Below are 25220 nucleotides of genomic sequence, written 5' to 3'. Positions count from 1 at the left end.
GTAAGTTACGAGGTAGACGTGAAAGAGGAATTATTGTATGACCATGTGTTTTGTGTTCAGGGAGATTTTGAGAATAGGGGGCGTGATGAAAGTAAGAAAGTTGTGTCGGATGTCTTACTTTGTGCTAGTGGTGATGGTAATAGCGGTGTTGCGATCGATAATCTTGTGGAAGTTTCTGAAATTGAAAGTGAAGTTTTTTGTGAAGTTGATGAAGGTTGTTTAGTAAGTGAAGAGTGTTCACGGAGTATACATCATGAGGATGTTTTTGTTGATTTAAGTGTAAGTGAGGAGAGTAAAGTTAGGTCCATTATGTGTGAAAATGGTGACTTTGAGATTAATGAAACTTCTGATAAGAGAGTCGAAATTAGCAGTGTTGTTGGCATGAAAGTGGTGCAAGTAGGAGCTGATATGGAAGGTGGTGAAGATGGATTAATTGTTGGGTCATTAAGTAGTAATGACAGCAATTTCAAAGTGTATTATGGTAAGAATTTCAGTAATAGAGTGAGCGTGTGTGAGAATGGAAGTGTGCGTGAGATGAAAGAAAGTCTATCCAAGCGGGTGTGTAATGTTTTATTTAATACTGAGAGATGTGTGGATGATGTGAACGACGTGCTGAGTGATATCGATGTGGAATGTATGAAAAAGTATGTGATCTGTTTGCTTGCATTAATTATGGTTTTGTGGAAGAGTAAACATTGTGAGATTCCCGCTCATTTCAGAAAGAGGGATTTCCTTTTTATGAATGTTCCGAATGAAAGTTTGTATGATTCTTGTGTGACTGGATGGTATGAATGTTTGTGTGTGAGATAGAGTGGATTCTAGACTTAGTTAGATTTTATTGCGGTACGCATTCCTCGTCTATCGATGCCAATGTTAAGCTTATGTATAGTTTTTTTCATTTATATCAGGGTCCGTATACTGTGGACAGTAGAATAGGCAAGTGTGCTTATAGGCTCCTAACCGCTGAAAATAAGGTCCTTGGGACATTTAATATCTATAGTCTTCGCAGATATAAGAGATAGGATCTGCACCTTGGATGTATATATTATCAATTATGAGTTATGTATACAGTAGCAATAAGAGATTGTGTTCTATGGTATATGAAACAATCGGAGTTGTGTGTATATAGCCAGATTATTATTATTATTATTGTTTGGACAAATTGTATTTCGTGTGTGCGAATACAATGCAGTAGACGCAATGTATATATCATTATTACAGTAAATTATGTGTTCAGTTATGCCATTATAAGGTTATGTATGAAGTTCTGTTTTATGGTGAATCATAATATGTGATATCATCGATTCACCACGGGGGCGTTATGTGATAGTACATATATCACACCCCAGAATTATATGTAGAAGTTAGAGATATTATTGTCTGTATTCTAATTTTATTATTATTATTATTATTATTATTATTATTATTATTATTATTATTATTATTATTATTATTATTATTATTATCAGTATTTATTTGTATACTTTGCCATTTATATTGGTAAGCTGGAAGATATCCACATATGTAGGTATGAGTAATTTGTTTTGCACGAGTGGGAAAACATTGCTTTAATAACTCTGGTAATTTGAATGAGTCATATGAATATCCCAGTGTCTTATGAGATGTATTTGTTGTGGTCGTCGGGAAGTTCGTATGAGTCATATGGCTACCCCAGTGTCTGTTGTGATGTACTTGTGTCAGGAAATTCCATTACTCATGTATATATCCCAGCCTGATGAGATGATCTTGTTGTTGTACCAGGGAAAGTTTGGTAATTCATGTAAAACTCCCGAGTTTTTTTTATCTCTTGGGAGAAAGGAGAAGTTCAGGGCATGTCTTGACAAGAGGTTCACTCATGATTGGCTGGCAAGCACCAATCCAGACGTATCATCTGACAGGAGGGGGATGTTGATGTCTATAAAGGTTGATCATACGGCGGCAACCAGGACATTATAAGTGACATTGTAAGGAACATTGTAAGGGTGATTGTAGAGGTGATTGTAAAGGAACGAGATGGAAGATAACTACAACTACAACTACAACTGAGGCACTGTACGGGAAGGAAGTGGTGCTGATACACGGTACTGGAGTGACATGGCTGCAATGGACTGGACTTCAAACGTTCGTGGAGCGTAGTCGTGTTATGTTCGTGGAAAGTGACTGATTGTGGAGAGTGCTTGCGCATTAAGTATTGTAGCACTTGTGGCGGCCTAGCATTATATGTTGGTGAAAGCTATCTCAGACTTTCCATAAATTTATGTTGAGGTTCGACAGACGTGTGTATATATCTTTACAACAAGTGTTAAAATATGTGAACACAGTAGTACAAGGTACAGTATCTGTGTGATGTGATAACTGCCGATTATGAGAATCGGTAAGTCGAATTGATAGAGACAGTGAAGGGTATTTATCTTCATACATGTACATTGTTCATCGGACTATTTACAAATGGTAACTTAGTTCTCACTTTCGTTTTCCCACGGTTTTCATTGTTGTTGTTGTAAATATGGAGTCTTTCAGCAATATTTTATGTGTGTATTATATGTATAATGTTGTATGTTGATGAGGTGCTCATGCACGGAATTTGTTCAGAATATAGTTAGCTATTTTAGAATCAGTGTTATTGATGAACCTAGGTGCAGTTCCTACCTAATTAGTCGTTTTCAGGAGGTTAGGTAAGGCCTGCAGCAGATGTACCAGTACGCAGCATTATGTACACGCCCTGGGATATAAAGTTTATCATGCTCTTATCTAAATTCGAGGGATCCATTCTGGTGAACTCTGGCGCCCATACTACGGACATTTCGGTTAATTATGCTTATTAATTTTATTAAGTTTTTGAGTAATTTTATTTATATATTTTTATTCATGATTATATTTATCAGTAGTAATTCAACTTATTACAGTTTGGTATCTTTGGAAGTACTGGAGAACTTTGGTGAGGCTACTGATTCTGCTGCAGTAGAACTGAAATTTAATTTCTTTCTCGTTTCCACTTCCAAGCGATGTATAACGATTACTGGAATGTAACGATTACAGTTTTATTCCACGAAGTAAATTAGGAGTCCGCCTTTGTGGTGTAGTGGTTAGTGTGATTAGCTGCCACCCCCGAAGGCCCGGGTTCGATTCCCGGCTCTGCCACTAAGTTTGAAAAGTTGTACGAGGGCTGGCTTCGAAGTGGCTTTCCCACTTCTCCTCCAGGCAAATGCCGGGATGGTGCCTAACTTAAGGCCACGGCCGCTTCCTTCCCTCTTCCTTATCTATCCCTTCCAATATTTCCATCCTCCCACAGGGCCCAGGTTCAGCAAAGCAGGTGAGGCCGCCTCGGCCATGTACTGGTCCTCCTCCGCAGTTGTATCTCCAGACCCAACGTCTCACTGCCCTTGAAACGATAGAGGTGGGAACCTTCTCTCAGTACGAGGGAAGTCAACCCTGGAGCGTAAACGGATTAAGAAAGAAAGAAGGAAGAAATAAATTAGGAGTAAAACACTATCTTTTTTCAAAAAGTAAACAGGCATTCTTTACAGTTAATTCAACTTTGTTCGATTACATCCCAGCTGTTCGCCTCTGCTGTGTAGTGGTTAGTGTGATTAGCTGCCATCCTCCGGAGGCCTGGGTTCGATTTCCGTCTCTGCCACTGAATTGAAAAGTGATAAGAGAATTGGAACGGGGTACACTCAGCCTCAGGAGGATAACTGAGAAAAGGGGCTTTCGATTTCCACCTCATCCTTTCGCGAAGTGGATTTGTATGGTTTCCCTCTTCTTCTCCAGACAAATGACGGGATGGTCCTTACTTAAGGCCACGGCCTCTTCCTTCCCTCTTTCTTACCTCTCCATTTCAATCTTCCTATCCCCTATAAGGCCCCTGTTTAGCATAACAGGTGAGGCCGCCTGGGCGAGGTACTGGTCCTCTTTCTCAGTTAATCCCTGGCTAAATGTCTCACGCTCAAGGAATCTGCCTTTGAGGCGGTAGAGATGGGATCCTCGTTGAGTCCGCGAGGGGGGAGGGGCGGGGACCAAACCTGGAGGGCTACCGGATTAAAGAAATAATTCTTCCTAACTCTGAAAATCATAACCTGATTTTGGCCTTGAGTTGTTAAGCTATTAATCATTGAAGCATAATATAATTAGCACTATGAAAATACAGTAATAAAATATGCAACTTTGTCTGAGAAGTCCGGCTCTAGGGCTGAATGGTCAGAATAGTGGTTTTCGGTTCATATGGTGCCGGGCTCGATTCCACGGTGGGATAGGGATTTTAGACACACTTGGTTAATTTCTCAAGCTCGGTGGCTGGGTGTTGTTTGTGATTGTCTTAACAAACACCTTCATTTACATGTTTGGCAGCACATCCCATTACCATCCACCAAAGAACCACGCGCCATCGAGTAGACCAGGTTTTGCCCTAACAGCGGCTGGTTTCACTGGCCTTTCAGCTCTACGTTAGGGAGGTGGAGGGGCTGGTCCCCATTGTCGGCTGTCTGAGAAAGGTATTCCGTTGTTTTCCATTCTTCTTCACTAAGGCGAATGCCGCGACAGTTCCTGTTATAGGCTACAGTTGCACCCACCTCACCTTCTTTACAAATATCATCACCAATACAAATCTCATTGGCCTGAGGGACGATGTTACTGGCTAGGGGGCCCACCTTTCCCATCAGAGACGGAATGAAAAGTTGTTTTGTATGTTGATGACACTAAAAGCATAAAACTGTAAAATTGAGTTCAATTGAGTTGAATCACAGACACTTTAAAGAAAAAAGGAGAAGAAGGAGAAAAAGAAGCAAGAGAAGAAGAAGAAGAGATTTATCTGAAAATACACAACATTTTACATTGAAAATAAGAAAATGAGTTATCTGGGCTGTTTAGCTCACATAACTGTGAACTTTCGTTCGGAAGGTAGAGGGTTCGAACCTCACTATCACCATCGACAACCCTGGAAAAGTCTTCCCGTAGTTTTCCATTTTATCGCCAAGGAAATGATGAAGCTGTACGGTATATTCGAGATCATGGCTGACTCTGTCCAAATGTTAACTCTTTCCTACTCATGCGTCACTGGAAACGTTATATTTGTCAGTATAGCGTTTAGAAAACAGCGTGTGGCCTCAATCAATCAATCAATCAATCAATCAATCAATCAATCAATCAATCAATCAATCAATCAATCAATCAATCAATCAATCAATCAATCAATCAATCAATCAATCAATCAATCAATCAATCAATCAATCAATCAATCAATCAATCAATCAATCAATCAATCAATCAATCAATCAATCAATCAATCAATCAATCAATCAATCAATCAATCAATCAATCAATCAATCAATCAATCAATCAATCAATCAATCAATCAATCAATCAATACTGATCTGCATTTAGGGCAGTCGCCCAAGTGGCAGATTCCCTATCTGTTGCTTTCCTAGCCTTTTCCTAAATGATTTCAAAGAAATTGGAAATTTAAAGAACGTCTTCCTTGGTAAGTTATTCCAATCCCTAACTCCCCGTCCTATAAATGAATATTTGCCCCAATTTGTCTTCTTTAATTCCAGCTTTATCTTCATATTGTGATCTTTCCTACTTTTATAAACGCCACTCAAATTTATTCGTCTACTAATGTCATTCCGCGCCATCTCTCCGCTGACAGCTCGGAACATACCACTTAGTCGAGTAGCTCTTCTTCTTCCTCTCAAATGCTCCCAACGCAAACTTTGCAACATTTTTGTAACGCTACTCTTCTGTCGGAAATCACCCAGAACAAATCGAGCTGCTTTCTTTGGATTTTTTCCAGTACTTGAATCAGGTAATCATGGTGAGGGTCCCATACACTGGAACCATACTCTAGTTGGGGTCTTACCAGAGACTTATATGCCCTCTCCTTTACATCCTTACTACAACCCCTAAACACCCTCATAACCATGTGCAGAGATCTGTACCCTTTATTTACAATCCCATTTATGATTACTTCAATGAAGATCTTTCCTTATATTAACACCTAGATACTTACAATGATCCCCAAAAGGAACCATCACCCCATCAACGCAGTAATTAAAACTGAGAGCACTTTTCCTATTCATGGAACTCACAACCTGACATTTAACCCCGTTTATCAACATACCGTTGCCTGCTGTCCATCTCACAACATTTTCGAGGTCACGCTGCAGTTGCTCACAATCTTGTAACTTATTTATCACTCTATAGGGAATAACATCATCCGCAAAATGCCTTACCTCCAATTTCACTCCTTTACTCATATCATTTATATATATATATATATATATAAGAAAATATAAAGGTCCGATAATACTGCCTTGAGGAATTCCCCTCTTAGTTATTACAGGGTCAAATAAAGCTTCACCTACTCTAATTCTCTGAGATCTATTTTTTAGAAATATAGCAACCCATTCAGTCACTCTTTTGTCTAGTCCAATTGCACCTATTTTTGCCAGTAGTCTCGCATGATCCACCCTATCAAATGCTTTAGACAGGTCAATCGCGATACAGTCCATTTGACCTCCAGAATCCATGATATCTGCTATACCTCGCTGGAATCCTACAAGGTGAGCTTCAGTGGAATAACCTTTCCTAAAACCTAACCCGCCTTCTATCGAACCAGTTATTAATTTCACAAACTTATCTAATATAATCATAAAGAATGCCTTCCCAAAGCTTACATACAATGCACGTCAAACTTACTGGCCTGTAATTTTCAGCTTTATGTCTATCACCCTTTCCTTTATACACAGGGCTTACTATAGCAACTCTCCATTCATCTGGTATAGCTCCTCTGTCCAAACAATAATCAAATAAGTACTTCAGATATGGTACTATATCCGAACCCATTGTCTTTAGTATATCCCCAGAAATCTGATCAATTCCAGCCGCTTTTCTAGTTTTCAACTTTTATATCTTATTGTAAATGTCATTGTTATCATATGTAAATTTTTATACTTCCTCTATCTGTACATTATCCTGGTAACCAACAATCTTTACATACTGCTGACTGAAATACTTCTGCCTTTTGAAGATCCTCACATACACACTGTCCTTGTTCATTAATCATTCCTGGAATGTCCTTCTTGGAACCTGTTTCTGCCTTAAAATACCTATACATACACTTCCATTTTTCACTAAAATTTGTATGACTGCCAATTATGCTTGCCATCATGTTATCCTTAGCTGCCTTCTTTGCTAGATTCAATTTTCTAGTAGGTTCCTTCAGTTTCTCCTTACTTCCACAGCCATTTCTAACTCTATTTCTTTCCAGTCTGCACCTCCTTCTTAGTCTCTTTATTTCTCTATTATAATAAGGTGGGTCTTTACCATTCCTTACCACCCTTAAAGGTACAAAACTGTTTTCGCATTCTTCAACAATTTCTTTAAACCCATCCCAGAGTCTGTTTACATTTTTTTATTTACCGTTTTCCACCGATCATAGTTACCATTTAGAAACTGCCTCATGCCTGCTTTATCAGCCATATAGTATTACCTAATAGACCTACTTTTAAGACCTGCCTTTCTATAACATTTATTTTTAACTACGACAAAAAAAGCTTCATGATCACTAATACCATCTATTACTTAAGTTTCCCTATAGAGCTCATCTGGTTTTATCAGCACCACATCCAGAATATTTTTCCCTTGGTTGGTTCCATCACTTTCTGAATCAGCTGTCATTCCCATATTAACTTATTTGCCATTTGTTGGTCATGCTTCCTGCCGTTCACATTTCCTTCTCAATTGACATCTGGCAAATTCAGATCTCCTGCTACAATCACATTTCTTTCCATGTCGTTTCCCACATAGCTGACTATCCTATCAAATAATTCCGAATCCGCGTCAGTGCTACCCTTTCCCGGTCTGTACACTCCAAATATATCAAATGGCCTATTATCTTTAGAAATGATCCTTACACCTAGAATTTCATGTGTCTCATCTTTTTCGTAGCTTACAAATTCGTCTTTCACCAGAATGAATACTCCCCCGCCCACCATTCCTATCCTATCTCTACGATACACACTCCAGTGCCGTGAGAAAATGTCTGCATCCATTATATCATTTCTCAGCCATGATTCAACTCCTATTAAAATATCTGGTAAATATATACCGGTATCTATTAAATTAATTCTATTCCTTTCTTTACAATACTTCTACAGTTCAACACTAACAATTTTATGTCATCCCTACTTGATTTCCAGTTCCCTGTTCCCTTATCACCGCTTCCTAGGCCACCCCGTTTCCCTGAATGTACCTCCCTATTACCCTTCCAAATACATTTCCTAACTTATACGTACCACTGCGGTTTAAGTGAAAGCCATATGAGTGCAGAGCGCCTGCAGAGAGTCCTGGTGCAGGTCTTTCTAGTTGACGCCTTATTAGTGGTCTGCGTGCCTGTAAGGATGGGTTCCTACCTAAGATGTATTCTAATGTTGAAAATGAAACAAACACCGCGTCGCCGAACCAGTGGAATTAATAAATTGAAGTTAAAATCCTTGACCCGTCTGGGAATCAAACCTCGGACCCATTGTACCAATGGCCAGCATGCTAAACTTTTAGTCATGGAACCTGACGGTGTGGCGTTAAAATCTAGGAATGCAAAATCCTAAGTATAGACTCTACACACACATACAGGTTTGGATAAGGCAATTACATGAGTATTGTTAATTATACCACTGCCTTCGTAATATACAGCGAGCCCTGCGATGTTGGGGCAACATGCCTGCATTTTACCCGGAGGCTCCTGGTTCGATTCCCGGCCAGGTCAGGGATTTTTATCTGCACTTGAGGGCTGGTTCGAGGTCCATTCAGCCTACGTGATTACAATTGAGGAGCTATCTGACGGTGAGATGTCGGCCGCGGTCTAGAAAACCAAGAATAACGGCCGAGAGGATCCGTCGTGCTAACCACCTGTTCAGCATATCAGGTGAGGCCACCTGAGCGAGGAATTGGCCCTCCTTCCCATTTGTATCTTCCAGACACAACGCCTCACGGTCCAGGACACTGCTCTTGAGATGGTAGAGGTGGAATCCCTCGGCTGAGTCCGAGAGCAAACCAACCCTGGACGGTAAACGGATTAAGAAAGAAAGAAAGAAAGAAAGAAAGGATTTAGGTAAACAGCTATTATTAAAATAATGATACCTCATAGTTTATGTTAGGTATGAAATCATCACGTGATGAGTAATGGAATTTAACGGGTATAATACTTCTTGTGGAATTTATTCATTGAATTGTCACCGCATAGGACATATTTGAGAAAATAAAATGTGTTGCAAGTTTAAATACAGTGTGTGAAAGTTCACAATCGCCACAGTGCGTATTAACTATGTCTCACCCTTACTGTCGACCAAAATATTATGTGCACTCGAGTTTGGAGGTTGTTTATGATATAACCAACAGGCCCACTGAAAATCGAATAACACCGTCATTTCACATTAGGTTTCGAATTTTTAATTTATATCGTAATATTTTTTTATCGCAGGTAGAAAGCAAAAATTGCCCGTTTCTGAGCGTGTTTCAGCCAAGCGCCAACTTTAAAACATTGTTTCTCCAAAACCCCTCATCTGATCGAGTCCAACTTTTAACACAATATACACTGGGATGTTCTAAATATATTTTATGAATTTCAGAATTTTGTGTTTCCAAGGAAAGAAGTTGTTATAAATTTTCTAAGTTAACTTTTTCTTGGCTCAGGGTGGTTGGAAAATCCCGTTCTTGGTCGCGTTGTGGTCTTTACGTATCCAAAAGTCATGCTGTATGAGTGTGAAATACGTAAATGATTTCACATTTTTCATATCAGTTTGTATTTGTACTGGGTACAACAACATGGATGCGTAGCTTTCTTGTGCTGGGAAGAGCCTGCGACGTTGCCGTTATAATGACAGACACCGCGCCATGCCACGCCACGCTGGAAGTTGAGTCTACTGATTAGGCTGCGTGCACACCGAGCGCGCTTCCCATAGTGTGCCGCGTGTTGCTCAACGCTAAGCTTCACGCTAAGCATAACCAGTGCTTTGTTCCTAAGCCAGGTGTTCACACCGACCGCGCTCTGCTACGCTGAACGCCTACCTTACAGCTAAGCGAAGCCCAGCGTTACCTAGCTTGTTCTGAAGCTATGGAAGAAGAAATTATTCGTGCAGTGTTTCAAAGAGAATAAATATGGAACCCGAGACACAAAAATTATAAAAGTGTAACTGTTTTGCTAAATATGTGGACTTAAGTATCTACAACAGTATTATCTCATTCTTACAGACAGTAATATTACTTCTATTGTCACACTTTACTGGGCTTAACATTGTGACAGAATGAAATTGCGTATGGATTTTAGTGTCGAAAATGTCCGAGGAGAAGTTTGGTTTGCCAGGTGCAGGTCTTTTGAATTGATGGCCGTGGGTGACCTGTGTCGTGGTGAGAATGAAATGATTATGAATACACATATACAACCAGCCACCGTGCAAATGGAATTTACTAATTACGATTGCAATTCCCGACTCTGCCGGAAATCGAACCCGGGACTCCTGTGACCAAAGGCTAGTACGGTAACCATTTAGCCATGTAGCCGGATACTTTGTGACAAAGTGCATAGAATCTCCCAGACGCTGTCATATCGGTTTATAATTTTGTAAATGGAGGGTGGTAACACGAAGAATATCACTTTGCAGGCTAGTAGTGGGCTTGGGAGTAAATATTTCTGTTTATGAATTATTTTTGTGACACATTTTATCCACTTTTGTTACGATGAAAAATTGTGTATGTTAATTGTAACAATATTGCATAATACTATTTATAATTATTATATAAAGAGCGTGATTTAGCCGGAAATTTAACTTCCACGTGTTTGCTGCCCGGTGCTCCTAGACAATTGGGAAAATTGAATTTCTCCCAACACTTCTCTGCTACTTACCGCCACATTTCAGTTGCAGGGTTTGGAAGGTCAAAGGTATTTTTAGTCATTCTTAAGTAATCATAAAATTTATGGCGGTAAAGTCTTGCACCTCTGTACAGACGATGGAATTCTTCGAAAGTAATTCGTTCTTCATTAAATTCATAAACCCACTTTCGATTCTTCTTTCTAATTTTCTATTTTCGGTAACTGTTATCTATCAGTAAACTGTGTCCAGTGTACTTGGATAACGGCATTAGTTTGTGACCACCCTAAAACGCCTCGCGCCAAACTAAGCTGAAAGCACGGCGTAGAGTTTTCGGTATGAACAGCAAGCACACCTTGCGCTATGCATTTCACGCTACACGCGACACACTATGCGAAGCGCGCTCGGTGTGCACGCGGCTTTAGATTCAGCTCTGAGCGAAGCATGTTTGGCGCTGTCGCGGCAACATCGCAGGGCCTTCGTGGCGCAAGGACAGCTACTCACCCATGTCGTTCTACCCACTACAAAATACAAACTGATATAAAATAAGTCAAATAATTTACGTATTCCACAGTTATACAGCATAACTATTGAATAAGATAAGATTACAACGCAACCAAGAACGCAGTTTTTCAACCAGCCCGAGCCGAGGAAAAGTTACCTAAGAAATTGATAACAACTTTTTTTCTCCGAAACACAAAATTCTGACATTTATAAACGATATCTAAACATCCCATTGTATTTTGAATTAAAATTTCGATTCTATCAGATGACGGGTTTTGGAGGAACGATGTCTTAAAGTTGGCGCATGGTTGACACACGCTTAAAAACCGGCACTTTTTGCATTCCACTTACAATCAAAATTATTCCAATATAAATTAAAAATTAGAAACCTACATGAACCAACGTGAAATAAAACGAGGAAATTGATGGTGTTATTGGATTTTCAGTGGACCAGTTGGTTATTTCACAAACAACCTCCAAACTCGAGTGCACATGATATTTTGGTCGACAGTAGTCTCGTTTCATGACACACGGCTAAGGATGAGGTGAGATGAATTGATATGAAATGATTTTATGGCCAGATACCCTTCCTGACGTCAGTTGAAGGAATGCTGTAACAATCCACATTGTAGATGTAGGTACGTCTCAGCTTACACTAAATTGAGTACCAATATGATTCCTGGGGGGCAAAGGCGGCCGGGTGTGGAGTTAAACTCCCATAATGTGCCGAGGTTACAGATAGTGAAAGCCTTTGCATTCCACCCCTCCAAGGGCCTTCATTGCCTGTAAGTTGATAACTTTGCTTTGCTTGGCTTTGCTTAAATATATGTAAAATTTGACATCTTCATGTAAACATTTAGCTGCATAGATGGAGTATATAAGAATCTTCAGAAGTTCCCGTAAAATCAGTAGAAAGAACTTACTTTCATGAATGAAATCGTGCACTCAGGGAACGATTCAATACTCTCACAGACACAGTCCACTCCAGCCCACTTCACTTAAAGGTTCCTTCCAGAAGTCAATTAAATCCTTAATTGTGTGATTAAAGTCGAACCTTCTCTCTCAATAAAAGGTCCGAAAGAAAGAGGAGAAGCCTGGATAATTGAATTACGTCTTCACAGGGAGACTTCCGTGTAGATAAGGAGCGGAACAATAAACAAAGTAATTTGCAGATTAAATATACTATCCATTCATTCTGGCTTCTAACTGATTTAGAATAGAAGTAAAATTAACTACTCGTATAATTTTTTATTGTGGTCGTTAGTTTTTGAGGAAAGAACCATATCATTTCTATCCGTAGTACACTTGTTCTTCCTAATTGTTGGATAGTCTTCTGCATTGTCACTTATACAGTGAAGAGGCCCTGCTTAGGGTTATAATTTATCTTGCATGTTATCAGCATTTTTTTCTTTTACGTAGCACACGTGTGTAGTCTCGGAACCGTGACTGGGCTGGTGAGTTTTCGAAAACCATGGAAGTTTTAAAATCAGAATAATTTCCGGACATCACCTGTGCCGACATCGATTCACATCTCACAGAAAAGAGTAAGGACAGTGTACTTAGTCTTATCTCGGTGTAACGTCAACGGAAGATGCGGCAAATGTCGCCATCTCGAGGTACTAAAATCACTGTGCTGCGCTGTTAACAATTGGTGCAGCTTTGAACTCTGTCATGGTAGTAAGTTGTGTGAGATTTCGTATGATTCGTCTCCGTAAGCTCAACAAGTATTCAGTGAAATCAAATAGCGAATGATTGAATAAAATGTGCTGGGAAGAAGTGTACAAAAATTACTTCTTTGGTTAATTTTGCCGACATACGGTCAGAAAATTGCTTCATAATTATTATCGAAGTCGTATTTCTAATGAAAGAGCGGATTCTTAGAATTTCCACGGATCACCACAAATACCAAGCGTCAAAAGGCTTGTCGGAAGCGTCTGAAAATTATCAATCAATCAATCAATCAATCAATCAATCAATCAATCAATCAATCAATCAATCAATCAATCAATCAATCAATCAATCAATCAATCAATCAATCAATCAATCAATCAATCAATCAATCAATTAATCAATCAATCAATCAATCAATCAATCAATCAATCAGTCCTCACAAACCAGCATTTAGGGCTGTCACCAAGTTGGCAGATTCTTCATCAATTGTCTTCCTAATTTTAAAAACTCCAGTCAGTCTTATTCATCAACTAATATAATTCAAAGCCATCTCTCTGCTAACTGCCCGGAACATATCGCTTAGTCACACAGCTCGTTTCCTTATACCAGAGTTTTCCCAGTCTAAAGATGGCAACATATTTATAACACTACTCTTTTGCCGAAAATATTTTTTGAATTCTCGAATTAATAATCCTGGTTAGGGTTCCATACACTAGAACGATACCTTAATTAGGCACTTACCAGTGACGTATACCCTCTCACCTTCATATCTTTACTACAAACCCTAAACACATAAATACCCTCTTAACCATACGAAGTGATCTGTAATCTTTATTTGGAATCCCGTTAATGTGATCACCGCATCGTAGATCTGTATTATATTAACATGTAGGTAATTTAAGTAATCGCCACGAGCTGCTTCCACTCCATTAACACTGTAATTAAAACAGATTACTTTTCCTCTTGGTGAGGCTCATAACCTAAATTTTTACCCCGTTTACCACCATACCATTGTCTGCTGTCTCGTATCACATACTGTAACACCGTATAAGTCCTTTTGCAGTTAGTCACAATCCTGCAACTTATTTATTACTCTATACAGAATAATATCTATCACAAAAAGCCTTGTCATTGATTGCAGTAGTTTGTAAGTTCTACAGTTATGCTGTGGAATAAAATAACGGACAATTGAAATAATTGTGGTGGAAACAATTGCAAAAAGAGTTTTATTTAGGAAATATTTCATCGAAGATTAATTTTGGAGGATAGAACGGTTGTTAGATTTCTAAAGTGTTCAAAATCATCAACACCGAACGTCAAATGACTTATCCAGAGCATCTGAAGAATAAGGGGACCGGCCGTGGTGAGGCGATATTCAAGCTACTAGAGCCTCATTTGAGCTCATCTACTGCTCCAGTCTAGTGATGGGATATTAGATTCATTTTAATAAATCGATTCATTTGATTCCGTTCACGTTACTGAATCGATACAGTGAGCCGATTCATGGCTCATTAGAGTCAACGATCTTATTGCATCTGTATAGTGTGTACTGATAAGACAGCAGCAACAACATTCAATGCTTGCTGCTGCCTGGTTTTCATTCTACTAACTGTTTTCCTATGCGTGATCTAACTTTCCGATTCAGTACTATACTTGCTTATTATATTCCAGCACAAAACTTCCGTAGTTAATAATAATAATAATAATAATAATAATAATAATAATAATAATAATAATAATAATAATAATAATCATTACTGACGTAACTCAAATTTTACACACTACCTAATGGCTCCCCACAATTCTCTGAAAGTCACAACTCATATATATTCGATGTAAACATACCTTTGTCCACAATAAGTAGCCCACATATTACATATAAATCAAATAAGTTGCTTTACGTTGCACCGACACGGATAGGTCTTATGGCTACGAAGGGATAGGAAAGGGCTAGAAGTGGGAAGGAAGCGGCCGTGGCCTTAATTGAGATACTGCACCAGCATGTGCCTGGTGTGAGAATGGAAAGCACGGAAAACCATCTTAACGGCTACTGAAGGTAGGATTCGAACCCGCCATCCCCCGAATGCAAGCTCATAGCTACGCGAACCTAAACGCACGGCCAACTAGCTCGGTCATCTCTTTCTATCAGCAGAGGATTTTTTGTATAGGCTACATGAGATGTACAGTAGACCACTGATTTTCTGATTAAACATCTTTTTATTTAAGCTGTTGCATCAGTCGGCTCACTTACTCACTGTCCACGTACACCGCCGATTTCGTGATTCGATTATTGAAGTATTGTGCTATGACGCGAGATACGAACTGAGAGAATACCGAGCGGTTCTTCCGAATATAAAACAGACAATTTCGAGTGGTCATGAGCATGACTCATAGACATAGGGTAGGCTAGATAATAATGTTATTGGCTTAACGTCCTACTAACAACTTTTATGGGTTTTGGAGACGCCGAGGTGCCGGAATTTAGTCTCGCATTAGCTCTTTTACGTGCCAGTAAATCTACCTATACGAGGCTGAACACCTTCAAATACCACCGGACTGAGCCAGAATCGAACCTGGCAAGTTGGGTTCAGAAGGCCAGTGTCAACCGTCTCAGCCACTCAGCCAGACGGGGAGGCTAGGGAGCTGAGTTTAATTAATTGTCGAACGTCAACTAGTTATAAAAATACTAATTGCTAGCGGCTTTACGTCGCACCGCCACAGAAAGGTCTTCTGGCGACGATGTATAGGAAAGGCCTAGGAGTTGGAAGGAAGCGGCCGTAGCCTTAAGTAAGGTACAACCCCAGCATTTGCCTGGTGTTTAAATGGAAAACCACGGAAAACCATCTTCAGGGCTGCCGACAGTGGGATTCGAACCCACTATCTCATTGTATGTCTCGCTGCAACGGAAGGTCGACTCCCCGCCAGTGTCCAGTGTGCTGATAAGAGCCATGTGTGTCTTGTGTCTCAATGAGCCGTGATTGCGCACGATTCTTTTAGTGTGCCATGATGCCCATGATTCACTGTGTCTCGCTGCAGCGGAAGCTCGGCTCCCCGCCAATGTCCAGTGTCCGGCTAGTGAGCCGTGAGTGCGCCACTCAGCACTGTCCGCCGTGAGTAAGCTGAATCATGTGCCGTGAGCTCGCCGTTCCTGTGAATCGATTCACTCCGAAACTTTGAATGAATCGATACACTGCTTCGAATCATGCACTCAGTAGCCAACACTACTCCAGTGGAGCCATGGAGTCAGATATAACAGTACTCGGATATATCTCCGATATTATTCCTTGTACGATTAAAATGTATGAAACAAAAGAGTTCAAAATTATACATTTGATCAATTTTAATTTTTTACGGTGTTTCGTTACATCTAAAATTAAGGCAGAAACTTCAAACAATAATGATGATTATGTTATTGATTTTAGGTCCCAGTAACTACTTTTGCGGTTATCGGAGACACCGAGGTGCCGGAATTTAGTCCCGCAGTAGCTATTTTACGTGCCAGTAAATCTATCAACACGAGACTGACGCATTTCAGCACCTTCAAATAACCTACCATCGGACTGGGCAGATTCGAGCCTGCCAAGTTGGAGTCAGATGGCCAGCGCCTCAACCGTCTGAGCCAATTAGCCTGCGGTATTTTTAAGTTGAAAATTCACATACTCTGCTTCAGGATATGTGAAACTAATATATATTTAGAAATATGTTAAATTTTAGCCAGGAAGAAATAGGTTAAAACCTAAAATCAGGGCCCTAGTTATGATGTAATAAATAATTAGGTTTTGGCAAATTTTTAGACCCTAAAATCTGACTCTTGGTCCAGGGTCCAACAGGATCGTTTTTAAATCCAGCACTGAATGTTTATGAATCTCGGGTTATGAAAACATCAGTATATTTATTTCATTTATTTATTTATTTACCTTGTTCTGCTTGGCTTTGATTAGGTTAATAATTTAGGGATCATTCAAGATATTTTTTTTAAACGAGTGAGTGAGCTTGCATATTCGTCACCTAAATCTGAATAGTAACAGACTCTTCCCATTCATCTCTGCGTCCGATATTTCTAAACAGTTAAGTCATGAATTTTTATTTCAATTTGTGCACTCACACTGGATTTGAAATAGCTTTGGTGAAACGATGTCCATTCATGAAAATGAAAATCCACAGCTTTTCATTCAATCCGGTCGGGGATGGAATGGATGAATCCCCCATCTAGAGGCGAGGATAGGAAATGTATCGGTTGCCGAAGCCTGTCGCACTCTTCTGGGGCAATGATTAATAACTAACAGATATTTTGAAATGATATTGGAGAGTGTTGCTGGGATTAATAAGGACAGGGAAAACCGGGGTACCCAGAGAAAAACCTGACCTGCCTCCGCTTTGTTCAGCACAAATCTCACATGGAGTGACCGGAATTTGAACCACGGAACCCAGCGACGAGAGGCCGGCACGCCACCGCCTGAGCCACGGAGGCTCTGATGTCCATTCATAAAATGTGTAACTTTATTTTAAATATCCAGTACTGCTTCTTTCTGTTGAACCCAATGCTAAATTATTTGCAATGGCCAGAAGGCTTGTCATTATTAGACCACTTACGATCCCTCTGTTCATACATTCATTATTTAAGAATAGAGACTAAATGTATCATATATGATGGCATCTTGGTTAATTCGCGTAAAGTGACTCATAAATTTTCATTTTGGAGGGGGCAGTTAACTTTGACTTTACTGTTGAGATATGATACTTCTAAGTTACAGGATTGCTGGACACATGGGTTGATGTGCGCTGAACGGAATTAAAGACATGATGTTTTCTTTTCTTTTAGGTTATGGGCTTCCCCGATACGTACTTGATGGTCAAGAGTGACCATCCCCGAGTCCACAAGAGGGCACATCACAGACTGACGCAGCGCCTCGTATCAGACGCAAGGGTAATTAGTAAATTTCTTCTTATTATTATTATTCTTACCATTATTATTGCACAAGTTCATCCTCGTTTAGTTGTATATGTTTACCTCTTACCTTGTCCGACTCGTTGGCTGAATGGTCAGCGTACTGGCCTTCGGTTCAGAGGGTTCCGGGTTCGATTCCCGGCGGGGTCGGGGATTTTAACCTTAATTGGTTAATTCTAACGGCACGGGGCCTGGGTGTATGTGTTGTCTCATCATCATTTCATCCTCATCATGACGCGCAGGTCGCCTACGGGAGTCAAATAGAAAGACCTGCACCTGGCGAGCCGAACCCGTCCTGGGATATCCCGGCACTAAAAGCCATACGACATTTCATTTACCTCTTACCTTTAAAACATTTGAAATTGAGTCTAAGCATCGTAGTCTGTCGTGTTGGTCTCACTCTATTTCTCTTACGCGCCAAGAGTAAATCCAATATTCTCTTAGGTAACCTGTCCTCTTCCATTCGCCTCACATTCTTCTTCTTATTTTTCGATTCCTTTTCTGAATGTCCAGCGTATTAGCCATTAGTTCAGAGTGCTGTGTATGGTTAATTCTTGTAGCTCGGAGCTGGATGTTTGAGCTCATATTGAGGTACTTCTCTTAATCTAATTCAACACACCATATTACCAACCACCACAGAAACACACAATAGTGAATACGTTCTCTTACAGATGTTTGGCGTTAGGAAGGGTATCTGGTCGTGAAACTAGGGCAAATACACATCAGTGTCGATCCTAATAAACTGGATAAAGCCAGGAAGATCGTTATTATTATTATTATTATTATTATTATTATTATTATTATTATTATTATTATTATTATTATTATTATTATTATTATTATTATTATTATTATTATTATTTCGTGTGGCTATTTCTAGCCGAGTGCGGTCCTTGTAGGGCAGATCCTCCAATGAGTGTGGGCGGCATCTGCCATGCATAGGTAACTGCGTGTTATTGTGGTGGGGGATAGTGTTATGTGTGGTGTGTGAGTTGCAGGGATGTTGGGGACAGCACAAACACCCAGTTCCAGGGCCATTGGAATTAACCAATGAAGGTTAAAATCCCCGACCCGGTCGGGAATCGCACCCGGGACCCTCTGAACCGAAGGCCAGTACGCTGACCATTCAGCCAACGAGTCGGACATTATTATTATTATTATTATTATTATTATTATTATTATTATTATTATTAATATTATTATTATTATTATCATTATCATTATTATTGTGTTGTTTTATTTTTACTAACTGTAGTTCCTGTCTCTGCTTGGGAAATTTCTTTGAATATTTAATTTTAGGGTTTGTTTTAACTGTTTGAAGTTCTTTTTAGATTTCTTTATTGTGACGTTGACTGATAGTTTATGAACCCTTTTGCAAATTTGGAATTATGTGTTTATTTTTAACTTAATATTATAATTTTGCGTTAAACTATTTCCTTGTGGCAGCCCAGATTGTCAGGGAAGTAGCTGACTCTTTCAAACAAATAATAAAAATACGAATAAGTTATAACTGTATGTACTTATGCCTATCGCAATCGATATGTTGTAACTGTCACTGAGACTGTCGCCAATCAGGCTAAGGACCCCGAAAACAGTGGGCTCAACACAAATATCGGTCATTTTGGACATATTCTTGCTCACCCCTTCTCAACCCCATGCCTATGGAGGGTGAACTTGGACGTAAACGGCATCCAAAGTGTCACAATTCATATCGGCAACCTCGAAAGCTATGGGTTCGACACTAATATCAGTCGTTTTCATTTATTTCTACATATCAATCCCTCCCCTACCGGCACTAGCGGGATCTTACCCCCACAACACATTTTACAGATAGTTAGTCATATGTGTACCAAGTTTGGTTGAGAGCAATGCTGGAACAAACGAACACACACACATCCATGATCTCGGTGACTTTGGTCATTTCCTTTTTTTTTTTTCACCCCTTCCCACCCTCCATACCAACTGGAGATGAACCATGTCTTAAAAGACATCCAGATTGTCACAGTTGACCTTAGCGACCCCGAAAGGAATGGATTGGACGCAAATACTGGTCGTTTTCGAATATTTTTTCATTTCAGCTCCTCCCATATGGGTGCTAGGAGTATCTTGCCCCAACGATATTTTTTCCACATAGTATCTGTAAATCATATTTTTACCATGTTCGGTTGAGAGGTAAGCTGGAACATATATTCATACATCCATAATTGTCATGTTTTAGACATTTTATTCTCACCCCATATGCCGATGAGGGCTTAACATTGACTTAAATGGCATCCAGAGTCCATATTTTGTTATTATTAACAAATACATCGCAATTGAGAAATATCCCAGTGGTAATGATCTCTTACAGTAGTGTGATACTGAAATAAAGTTAAAATATAATTACACAGCAACAAAACAACAACTACAACAACAAGAGTACAACAAGCAATTCCATGGAAGAAAATATTACAAGAAATACTAGATTAATATTCTAAATCCAGCATCTTCATACACAAATTCACATACAACTTAAGTATTTCCAGTGCTTAACACTACGGCTTACCATACTAGAGGTTCAGCGTTCTACTAGCTTAACATTACAACACCGGCATATACAAATTCACACGAACCTTAAGTATTTCAAAATGTTACACTACAACAACAACAACAAAACAAAAGTACAACAAGCAATTCCCTAGAAATATATATATTACAAGAAAGAGTATTTTAACATTCTAAATCCAGCATCGTCATACACAATTTCACATACAACTTAAGTATTTCCAGTGCTTAATTCTACGGCTTACATTACTATATTTTGAGCTTACTACTAGCCTAATGCCTATTGCTCACGGTAAAATGTTTCGTAAAATTTGTTGTACAATTAATTTTATAAAAATTTGGTGAAAGCAAGTTGTGTTGCTCATGGTAAAATTATTTTATAAAATCCGTGGAAGCACCAGGATGGCCATCTATGAACTCACTTCTGAACTAAGACGTGTATGTGCTGTCATCAATCGATACACTTTCTAATCAAGAAACAGCTGTTCATCTTACATTGCTTTTGAGAGTATGGCTCTAACAAACAAAGCAAAACTTGCTGCTTTAGCTGCAATTATATGTTGTACAGTGGTAAAAATGAAGAAAAGAAATGTCAGGAAATGCTGGACTCGGGATTGGATCAAAAGAAGAGAAGAAGGTAGAGGATTGCTGTCCTTGGTCGAAATTTACTTGAGGTTAGAAGACCAGCATTCATATAGGAATGAGGCGATTGAGTTTTCTGCCTCTCTTCTTGCATTTGTGTTGTGGTAATGTGGCGTTTTAATTTCATGCAAACAAGGATATTTCTGGTATTCGTCCAGTAAAACGCTAACAACTTCCTTAGTCCACCCGGATCCTGCCATTTTAGAAAGAAGTGTTTGTTTATAATCGAGCTTCACCATCTTCTCACGACGTAGCGCCAGCATCATCGTGATGTCAGCTTCGGTGATTGGTTCGTTTCGTAAAATTAATTTTACGAAATAGAACATGTCATATGAAAAGTTTTATCAACGGTTTTACAAAACTTTACAAAACCACACGTACTCATGCGTTCTTGGAACTGCTAGCCCTCTGGAAGCCCCTCAATTGTCTCCTTGAAGGGATGAGTGAGTGAGGCGATCTATGGCAGCCGAGCTAGTGGTATCAACCAGAAAAAATTCAATCCCTGACCCGGCCACTAAGTTGAGCCAAGTAGCAAGACATATAGGCATATTTATGTTTGCTATTTAGCGTTTAACTAAGGAACTAAATAATAATATTTATAATAATAGGTAAAGTACCCGTTCTTCGTACGGATTCATGAGCAATGATTAAAATGGTTAATGACTCAAAATGAAATGTGAATTATAAATACACTAAATATGAATCCTAAAACTATGTACACAATATCAAAAAGAAACACGGAATATAAATATAATACGATAACGATCATAATGAAAATGGATTAATAAGTAGACTACAGCCCACAGCAGTAACGCTTTGCACTCTCAACAATAAAACTGTAACCCCGAAACGCTTTCCGTAGAATTGCGCGCTCATTCTTCATCTGGCCTTTTAACAAACGAACTACGACATTACACGAATAATGACGAACATGGCTTCACGTGACTCCTAATCACGTGCGAAATGAGTAGCCTGTTCATTAGCGAAGGCAACCATAGTGAAAAACACAAGAAAACTGACTTTTCTAGAAATTAAAGACAAACAAACTGCATATGACGTTTAATATAGAAAATGTAATTTCAAGGCCACACGGTGAACTTTATTTTCTGACAGGGGCAACCATTTCCCGTTATGTTAGTTATTTCGCCGTGAGACAGTGAGAAATAAAACGGATAATTTTCTCGTAAACGGTCAGAATTACGAAGAAAATGCATATGACGTTTCTTGTAGAACATTTAGTTTCAAAGTCAGACGATGTATTTCTTTTTTCGATAGGGCCAACCGTTTGTCCGTAATTTTTGTTGATGGAAGGAAAAATTGCCCAAATTTCGGATATACCCTTCTAAAATCCCCCACTTGTTCAAAACGGTGAAATTTATCAAAAACAAATGTATCCCTTGAGTGACTCGGTATTTTAGGCTATGTTCTTATCAAAATTTATCTCATTTGGGCAAGTATTTTTTGAGCCTATTGGGAACAAGCAAGCAAACAAGCAAGGAAGCAAACAAACAAACAAACAAATAAACGGACACTATCTCAGTTTTGCAGTTATTGGTTTTATGTCCGACTAACCACAGTAGCTGCCGTGCGACTAACTACGACTGACGTTTTCCAGAGACGCCAAGTTGCTGGAATTTTGTCCCTCAGGAGTTCTTTCATGTGGCAGTTAATCTACTGTACCGACACTAGGCTGGCGTATTTGAGCACCTTCAAATACCAGCGGAATGAGCCAGGATAGAACTTGTCATATTAGGGTCAGAAGGCCAGCGCATCAAACTACTGAGCCACACGGTCCGGCCATTTCGTTTTCACTACTAGTATAGATGTTTTTGTATTAATATTATAACTAATAAATAGCATGTGGCCTCCGGACAAGAATGTGAGCAACTGCAAAATGACCTCGATAATGTTCTGACATGGACAGCAGGCAATGGTATGATGATAAACGGGGTTAAAAGTCAGGTTGTGAGTTTCATAAATAGGAAAAGTCCTCTCACTTTTAATTACTGCGTTGATGGGGTGAAACTTCCTTATGAGGATCACTGTAAGTAGGCCTACCTAGGTGTTAGTATAATATAAGGAAAGACCTTAATTGGGGTAATCACATAAATGGGATTGTAAATAAAGGGTTCAGAACCCCGTACATGGTTATGAGGGTGTTTAGGGGTTGTAGTAAGGATGTAAAGGAGAGGGCATATAAGTCTCTGGTAAGACCCAAACTAGAGTATGGTTCCAGTGTATGGGACCCTAACCAGGATTACTTGATTCAAGACATGGAAAAAATCCAGAGAAAAGCAGCTTGTTCTGGGTGATTTCCGACAAAAGAGTAGCATTACAAAAATGTTGCAATGTTTGGGCTGGGAAGACTTGGGAGAAAGAAGACGAGCTGCTCGACTAAGCGGTATGTTCCGAGCTCTCAGCGGAGAGATGGAATGGAATGGCATTAGTATACGGTTAAATTTGAGTGGTATCTGTTAAAGTAGGAAGGATCAAAATATGAAGATAAAGTTGGAATTCAAGAGAACAAATTGGGGCAAATATTCGTTTATAGGAAGGGGAATTAGGGATTGGAATAACTTACCAAGGGAGATGTTCAATAAATTTCCAATTTCTTTGAAATCATTTAGGAAAAGGCTAGGAAAGCAACAGATAGGGAATCTGCCACCTGGGCTACTACCCTAAATTCAGATCAGGATTGATTGATTGATTGATTGATTGATTGATTGATTGATTGATTGATTGATTGATTGATTGATTGATTGATTGATTGATTGAGAGACATACTGCAGGTCTTTCGAGTTGACGCTTTATAAGTTAAAAATTCCAGATCCAGCCGGGAATCTAATCCGGCACACCTGACTAAAGAGCAGCCTGCTAACCATTTAGTCAGAGAGCACGACAACTACATAAGTGATAATAACAAATGTGCATTAACATAAGACAAATTAAATACATTATCTATGGAAATACCGGGCGAGTTGGCCGTGCGCGTAGAGGCGCGCGGCTGTGAGCTTGCATCCGGGAGATAGTAGGTTCGAATCCCACTATCGGCAGCCCTGAAAATGGTTTTCCGTGGTTTCCCATTTTCACACCAGGCAAATGCTGGGGCTGTACCTTAATTAAGGCCTCGGCCGCTTCCTACCAACTCCTAGGCCTTCCCTATCCCATCGTCGACATAAGACCTATCTGTGTCGATGCGACGTAAAGCCCATAACATGAGTCTATGGAAATATAACATTTAGTTGGATTTAATCTCTTTAACCTCAGTCTCTCAATATGTCTGTTGTCGGCTTCACCAGAATAACATTATTAAGGCCTGTTAAGTTATTATTATTAAGAAACACATCGCAATTCGGAAAAATCCCAGTGTAATTGTCACTTACAGTAGTGTCATAATAAGGTAAAGTTAAAACATAATTACTCAACAACAACAACAACACAAAGCAAGAGTACAACAACAAAAGTACAACAGGCAACTCCATTTAAAGAAAAACGTTACAAGTAGTATCACTGTGTTAACATTCTTAAGTATATCCATTACGGCTTACTGTACTATAGGTTGAGCTTAATACTAACTTAATATTACAAGTGATAATAAAGTAAAGTTAAAAACATTGGTAATTACACAACAACAACATCTACAGAAACATGAGTACAACAAACAATTCCCTGAAAAGAGAATACTAAGAAATACTACTAGTTTAACATCCTAAATCAAGCAGCAAAAATCACAAATTCACTGTCCGTAATTTTCAACTTTTACTTTTCTCCTTACTCTTGCGCTAATGATCTTTTTAAATGACTTGATACCATCCGATTCGTTGGCTGAATGGTCAGCGTACTGGTCTTCGGTTCAGAGGGTCCCGGGTTCGATTCCCGGCCGGGTAGGGGATTTTAACCTTCATTGGTTAATTCCAATGGCCCCGGAACTGGGTGTTTGTGCTGTCCCCAACATTCCTGCAACTCACACACCAAACATAACACTTTCCTCCACCACAATAAAACGCAGTTACCTACACATGGCAGATGCCGCCCACCCTCATCGGAGG

The 25220-nt window shown here is 39.4% G+C and overlaps 1 protein-coding gene across 1 annotated transcript in view; it reads left to right on the top strand.

Moving 5' to 3' along the window:
* LOC136881601 (neuroendocrine convertase 1) overlaps window positions 1-25220 on the top strand; it is a 313703-nt gene that overhangs the window by 167030 nt on the left and 121453 nt on the right. Inside the window, exon 3 of the mRNA XM_067154163.2 lies at window positions 17860-17964. Coding sequence (XP_067010264.2) covers window positions 17860-17964 — 105 coding nt within the window. The remainder of the gene's footprint in view (window positions 1-17859; window positions 17965-25220) is intronic.

This window comes from Anabrus simplex, chromosome 1 (genome assembly GCF_040414725.1).
Source record: "Anabrus simplex isolate iqAnaSimp1 chromosome 1, ASM4041472v1, whole genome shotgun sequence".
Taxonomy (NCBI): domain Eukaryota; kingdom Metazoa; phylum Arthropoda; class Insecta; order Orthoptera; family Tettigoniidae; genus Anabrus; species Anabrus simplex.
This window is presented reverse-complemented; position numbering and strand designations above follow the sequence as displayed.